Below are 7,890 nucleotides of genomic sequence, written 5' to 3'. Positions count from 1 at the left end.
CGCCTTCACATTCAAAGTGGTAACCTTGCAGTCCTTCCCGATATGCCCAGTCCGTTGGCACTTTTTACAAACAACATTACAATACCCAGTATGGTGCTTGTAGCACCTCTTGCATTGTGGTAAGGTTCCCTTGTAGTTCGGGTTTGAGTTGGTGTTCGGATTGGGGTTTCCACCGTTGTTGTTTCCTCTGAAACCCTCATGTCATTTCGCCGAGTTTTGATCATAGGTCCATCCTCTGTTGTTATCCTATTTGCGCTTCTCACTGCTACCTGCTTCAGACTTAGCCTTCTCCGGTTCATCGATGATAATTTGATTCATTAAAGTATGCGCCATGCGCATTGCTTCCGGGACATTGGGTGGCTTGGACGAGATGACGTTTCCCTTAATGCTCTTAGGAAGTCCCCAGAAGTACCTTTCCATACGCTTGAATTCCGGGGTGACCATTGTCGGACACATCAGGGCTAATTCCAAAAATCTCCGGTTGTAACTATCAAGGTCGTACCCAACAGCCTTTAACTGCATTAATTCAATCTCCATCTTCTGGATCTCGGTCCTAGGGAAATATTCCTCAATCAGGGCCCCTTTGAATTCCTCCCATGGGGTAGCAAATGCCTCATCAATACCTTTTGCTTGAGCCAACGTGTTCCACCACGTTAGTGCGCCATCAGGCAGCGTGCATGAAGCAAACTTGGTTTTATTCGCTTCCGAGCAGTTACTAACTCGAAACACAGATTCTAATTTCTTGAACCATCTAGTGAGACCAACCGGCCCCACTGTTCCACTGAAGTTATGAGGTTTGCAGCTTTGGAATTCTTTGTACGTACACCCATTACGAATGGGTTGAATAACCGGTGGCGGTGGCGGTGGAGCTTGGGGTTGTATTTCCGCAATGGCTGCGGCTACCCTTTTGGCAATCATCTCCTCGATTTGGGCTGCGGTAGGTGTTGATGTTGATCGTCCGTTGGTCATGGTGTTCTAAACAAAATTTTTGACTTAAGTCAAAATCCAATATGCAAATAGTAATAATACGGTATATGGTAACCAACATGAAATCAACACATCACATGTTTATTAAGTAATGCATCTAGGTACAAATACCACAGAATCATCATAAAGTAATGTAAATAGAACATTGTGCAAGAATTAAATAACGCAAAGTTCCATTCATTAATAATAAGTTGCTCATCTGTATAAGTTCGTACAATACATAAGTGAAACATAAAACTACAACTAAATTACATAATGAAATCTACTACAAAATCCCTACGGTGAAGGTGGGTGTAGGATGTCCAATACATGAGACATCTGGTCCTCGAGCTCAGTTACCCGAGCACGGAGGATCTCCACCTCCCTCATCAGTTCCTCGACAGAGGGAGTGGGTGGGGCAGGAGGTGCAGTCGGTACTGGTGGTGCTGGTGGAGCTGGCGGTTCTGACGGTCCGGCTCCAGAAGTAGAGGCTGCGAGGCGTTAAGGCTTACGAATGAAAGGATCAGTAGGATACGGCACAAGCCACTTTCCGGCGGTAACCCTACGACGTCGACCAAATACGTCAGTGAATGCTCGTCCTCTGTTGATCCCCGGAATAATGGTATCGTCGAAGTGATACCGCTTCTTCGGCGGGGTGGAGGGTGGCTGAACAGGTGCATCTTCGGGGTCCTCCTTGTCAGAGTCATCATCACTAGAGTCGTCTGTAGATGAGTCGTCGGATGAAGGATCATCTGAATCGTGTGGAGGTGGCTGCACGGGTGGCTGTACTGGCTCCCCTCGGGCGGCCATCATCTGTCGGTATCTGAAGGGTGGAATAGGCACGAGACGTCCGTCAGGAGCGCGTTGGCACCAATGGCGATACTGGTTACGGAATGGACCCTCCTCAAATTCCGTGGGAATCACAACATCACCGGAGCGAGGCTGTAACCCCGAGGGTCCTGGGGCAGATGGATCTGGAATCTCCGGGGGTCCTGGGCTCTGTCAGAAGTAGCCATTGGGGCAGGAGTATGGCTGCTAGCTCCGGAAGTCGAAGCGCCTGGGTCACTAGAGTGTGTCGCTGACAGGATCGGTGGATCGGTAACAGTGGCAGGTGAAGTGGCTGAAGAGTCTGAACTGCCCAAAATGATAGCAGGTGGAATTTCCGACATCTGAACAAGGAAAAATAAATTTTTCATGTCAGTAAGTCATAAAGCAAGCACGTATTAGGCCAAATAACTACAACAGTCTAGATCATGTATAACAGTAAGTAGCATGGCAATAACGACAAGTATCATGCAATCGAAAGCAGATAATAGCATGCAGTAGTTGTGATGACCCGGGAATTTCCGACCAAATTTAAACCTGAATCTTATTTGATTTCGACACGATAAGCAAAGTCTATTTAATTGAATCTCTAAATCTTCGAATTGTGTTCATGTTTACATTAGACCTTTGACTACCCCCGAACGATTCACGAACAATTCACGAACAATTATGTATATATAGATATAGATATAGATATATATATATATATATATATATATATATATATATATATATATATATAAATGAAAGTATACATAATAAATTGAAATTATAAAATATAAGTTAAACATTAAAACTAGAGTTGTAAAATAAGATACAAAATAATAAAGGGTAATTTAAAATGAAGCTATAGATATATATGATACTATACATAATTGTTGACTATATATTGTAATATATTAGAAAGTATAAAATTCAATATAAGTTATTATGAAATGTATATTAAATAGTTATATAACATAGAAAATAATATGAAATACTACTACATTAAATTTAATTGCAAGTTTAAAATAAAGTTGTATTAATAACATTATTATTATATCATTTTTATTATTGGTATTAACATTAATATTATTATTATTATTATCATTTTATAATTACTCTTATTCTTATTATTAATATTAGTATAATTGTGATAAAAATTATTATTAATATTATTATTTAATATATTTCTATTATCATTATTAGTATTTGTATTCTTATTAAAAATTAATAACATCCTTAAATTTATTAATAGATTTATATATTGTGTAATGTTACAAAATTCAGTATGCAAATACACATCAAATATATAAACAAATACGGATACAATATATAAATATAAATACATATACTAATATATATACATGTATAAATACGATTTATAACTAAATAAAAATAGATAAATCACGTATTCAACTTTATATCCTAAACAATTTGTATAAGAATATTACTCCTGTCCCTAGTCTGATTATTAAAATGAATTCCATCACAGTGCAATGACAAATTCTGTTAACAGTCCAAATCCCCTTTAATTCTGTGAGATAATTTTATTCTTTCATCTTTGTCTGGTTATTAAAGGTTGTCGACACCACACTAATTAAATCAACTAGTTGCAGTGCCCGTGCGTTGCACGAACAGTTGTATGGTCTGCGGTTAGTGGGGTGGGTCGTATAGCAATCGGCTAAAGGGGGTAATTCCTTTGGTAATTGGTTTAACGACAATCATATTGAGTTATTGAGTTAGTATGTAGTTAAAAATATATGAAAGACACATGAAGTTTAATTTATTTATCTACAACCATACAAATGATTATACAAAAAAAACTATAACACTTGTATTATTAAGGATGAGAAAGGGATTGATGAACATAGTTAGTCCACTGTTGATGTGCCTTCGACTTTAGTAGTAGCTGATGTTTTCCAACAAATCCGATGCCCTTTTCGTGTAATATGTCTATGGTAATGATGGAATTCTAATCAATGAATGGCATTATGTGCACAACTAATAAAGTTAGTGAGTATATGAAAGTAAAATGCTAATAAAATACCTCGCGAAGGTTGGTGCGGGGGTGCCAAAATGTGTGGAATCTGCATTGTGGAATAATAACATCAAATCATGGTGTTTGAGATGAAATAATTAAATGATTGAAATTAGTAGTAAGCATACCTCTATGAATCATGTTTCAAGTTGAAGAAAGTTTCCCTGTACACAACATTTCGTGTGTGACCCTTTAAACGTTCGTCGCTATCATTTATCATGACTATTTTTAAACCAGCTGGGTCGGTTACTCATGATAGGGCAACGTATAGTTGTCCGTGGCTAAAAACTGGTTTCGGTAGGTAAAGACCGACAGATTTTAAAGATTGTCCCTGGCTTTTGTTTATTGTCATTACATAACAGGGCTTGACTGGGAATTGAATTCGTTGCATCACAAAGGGCCATTTTGTTTGGGCCGACGTAAGAACAATCCGTGGAATGATGACTGTTTTTCCTATATGCGAGCCTATTATAATCCGGGCTTGAAGAACAAACTTTTTGAAATCTGTTAGGAAGAGACGTGTTCCGTTGCACAGACCTGCGGTTGGGCAGGTTTCGTAACAACATAACTGTTTGACCTAATTTTAGCTTAAGTTTGTGAGGAGGAACACCAGGGAAGTTTAATGTATTTAAGTATTCCACGGGATATGTTTGTTGTTGTTCCATGCTGTCGGTTAATCCCTTGCAAATCTCATCAGAGCTTTTGTATGTCATTGTTGCTCCTTGTAATTTTTTGAACATATGTTTATTAATCTCATCCGCGTCATCATTTCTTGGTGTCAAAATAGCCCCCTCTCGTAAGTAATCTTCATCATCCTGTCTCACGGGGAAATCTGGAAATATCGTGTCAACGATCGTTTCAATCGGGGGCTTGCTTGAAGATATAATGAATTCTTCGGGAATTTTTATCCATGTTGGCTCATCCTCCCTATCTTTAGCAATTGCAGGAACTTTACCTTCCCCTATATCTAGTACCCATTTATTGAAGTTTTGTTTTCGTGCATCAAGATGTCCATCTGGAGTGTATTCGTTCACACGCATATTGCGAGATAGTGTGTGCAGGTTACAATGTTGCCATAATTCGGACCTGTTAATGCATGCATGAACTATTTCTTGTCTTTTGCCCTTTGGTATCACTAGAAGTATTTGTCTAAAGTCGCCCCCTAGTAAGACAGGCATACCTCCAAAAATCTTTGATCTGTTTCTATCATCCTTCGCCCCTAAAATGTCTCGCAAAGTTTTATCTAGGGCCTCGAAAGCGAACCTTTGAGTCATTGACGCCTCATCCCAAATTATTAAACGGACTTCTTGAATAAGTGATGCCAAGTGTGTTTGTTGTTTTATTCCGCATGTGCTGTTTTCCATTAATTCCAGTGGGATGACGAATCGAGTGTGTGCTGTCCACCCTCCGGGTAAAAGCAATGATGTGATACCTGTAGTTTAGGCTTGTTAGTGTTGGTAGTGGTAGCATGTATGAAATGTTTTTTTGTGTAGTAGGTAATATGTTAATGGTAAGTTGAGTTGGCAACCATATATAGTCAAAGGTAAACACACCTGAAGATGCAACTGCGAGCACAATCAGCCTTTCTGACCTTAATTTTGCGAGGACGGCATTGTATAATAATGTTTTCCCAGTGCCACTAGGACCATATAAAAAAAATAGACCACCTTGTTGTTTATGAACAGCGTTAATGACCTGGAGATATATTTGTAGTTGCTCTGGGTTGAGTGAGCTGAAAAGGGTGTTATGTAAGGTAGTCATTTCTTTTATGTTGTAGTTTAATTCCTCGCGTATTAGACGGTTGTCCATTTGGGTTAGCATTGATTGGTCTGGCTGCGGAAGCTCGGGGAAGTCAGCTAAAGATTTGCCATTTTTATTTAAAATTCCTTGTATCTCGACTAAGCAATAATTTTTAAGCTGAGCCTCGGTTAGGATCAAATCTGGAAAGTTGAATATTTTCCTTTTTTTTTTATAGAGAATGTCCTCTGATAAAGCTTCCCAATTTAGTTCCCATAGTGTGAGTGGTTGACTTACATTGTAAAAGAGTAACATGGTCACAAATAAGTCTCGCAGTTGCGAACCTGTTGCCCATAGCCTTGCTTCAGAGATGGCTTCTGTCCATTCTTTATCATCGTTCAACAAACCATGTGCAAAGCATGCATCTTTAAATGTGGGGTGCAATGTACCATCTACAGCTCAAATTTCTTCAAAAGAATGGAGCCCTTTAACTATTTTCAACAACATCCGTAGATAGTAACGTTCACCTGATGCAGGATTTGAATAGACAATGCGTCCGATGCATGTTCTTAGTTTTCTCCGGGTCCATCTTTTGGCGTCTTGGTTCCACACGTAATCTTTGGGGATTTTTGGGTAAGTTAGGAACCGCGCATGTTCATCCTATTTGTTAAGTTCACCCCATTGTGTAAACATTGTCTCTTTAACGCTCTCTCTGTGTAGAATGGGAGGGAGTTGCCGGGAATCGCGCAATGTCACTGATTGTTGATTAGGCAAATGGTATGACAATTTGATAACCGATGGTCTTGAATAATGGATGTCAAACGAAAACAATCGCCAGACGGCCTCACACGGTGATAAATATCGACAATCCAAATAATTCTTAATTTCGTCAACGTTAATAACAGTTTGCACTGTTGAGTTTTCGTTGGGGATCATGTTTTCTTGGATGACTATTGTTGCTCGATCCGGACCTTTGTTTAAGTATTTGAATAAGTACTTGATTGCGCGAGATCTATTGCACCATTCGACATTAATATGGGCGTTGTACTTGAGCAACAAATATCTATTGTAGGGGACAACAAAACTATTATCAAGGTTAGTGTTGTTCTTGCGAAATTTGACTCTGTTGTTGCGGCACCTATAATTGGCGTACCCGTCTTCGTCAATAGTGGTTTCTGCATAATATAGTTTAGGAAAGTGTTTTGAGCATTTCCTATCAATAATGCAAGGAGCATCCATATGCGTACCACCGCAAGGTCCGTGCAACATGTATTCAGTGACTGCTTTAAACCCTTCTGGATCATGTATTTGAGAGGGTATCTCTGCTGATATGAGATCATCGATGTCTGATGGTGTATTGCACTTGTAATCACGTGTCAACCATATTAACATATGTACATGAGGTAATCCGCGCTTTTGGAATTCGATAATGTAGAGGCCTGCAACAACATATGGGGTTAAAGGGATTGTTAACATATATGTAACCTAGTGGGTGGTTCTTAAAACGGTAAATTATCAAAGTAAAAAAACATGGCATTATGCGTAAGTGGGAATGCTTAAGTAGGTGTTCATTGTACCTGCTTGACATGTGCCAAATATGTGTTCTTTCATGTTATCATTTGTCAGAGCATCTAGTTTCTGTTTGAATACTCGGGCGACAATCTCTGGGCTATTTGGTGCCTTTTGACCGTCGACATAGGAGAGTATTCCATCAATTTCGGGCCATTTTGAGTTAGAAGTGAAGGTGATGAATAAATCAGGGTTATCAAATTCCCGACATAAAGCCATTGCATCTTGGTAATTTTGGACCATATATTGTGGACTCCCTGTATGGGAAGCTGGCAAAATAATTCTCTTTCCGATTGATGTCGCTGACGTGTCGCCCCTTGTAACAGCATCACAAACATTATTGTATAGGTCGGTTCGCAACTCATTTTGGTGATGTCTTACCCACTACAATCTTTGTTCTTCAACGGATGTATATGCGTCGACCAAGAATTGTTGGAATAATCGACCACCTCTTAGGAGAGTTGTGCCCTCATTTTCACTATACTGAATCCTATAACAATAGTACTCTCGCATTGTGACGTAACCCCTGGCAGTCTACCTTTTCCCACTATTATTATTATATGGTATCGCTTCGTAATATCCGGTTTCACCGTATGGAAATAGTAAAGGGTATTGCAACGCCATATAAAGTTGATGTAGCTCTGATATTCTTTTGGGGGCACAATTCTTTTTTTGGACGATGATATCTCATGAAGAATTGCAGTGGCCAAAGTCGCTAGTAACTAACGCAGCTATTTCACCAACATTGGGTGCATTATATTGTCGTGAGGTGG

The 7,890-nt window shown here is 39.2% G+C and overlaps 1 protein-coding gene across 1 annotated transcript; it reads right to left on the bottom strand.

Moving 5' to 3' along the window:
* Positions 1-4,092: 4,092 nt before the first annotated feature.
* Positions 4,093-7,336, bottom strand: LOC139875340 (uncharacterized). The gene is made up of 4 exons (XM_071862679.1): positions 7,126-7,336; positions 6,226-6,987; positions 5,365-6,000; positions 4,093-5,243 (listed from the first exon to the last, which is right to left on the bottom strand). Exons 1-4 carry the CDS (start codon positions 7,334-7,336, stop codon positions 4,093-4,095), a joined length of 2,760 nt encoding a protein of 919 aa, XP_071718780.1.
* Positions 7,337-7,890: the final 554 nt, after the last annotated feature.

Source organism: Rutidosis leptorrhynchoides, chromosome 11, assembly GCF_046630445.1.
Source record: "Rutidosis leptorrhynchoides isolate AG116_Rl617_1_P2 chromosome 11, CSIRO_AGI_Rlap_v1, whole genome shotgun sequence".
Taxonomy (NCBI): domain Eukaryota; kingdom Viridiplantae; phylum Streptophyta; class Magnoliopsida; order Asterales; family Asteraceae; genus Rutidosis; species Rutidosis leptorrhynchoides.
Note: the sequence above shows the minus strand (reverse complement) of the source record. Positions and strands in the feature narration are given on the sequence as shown.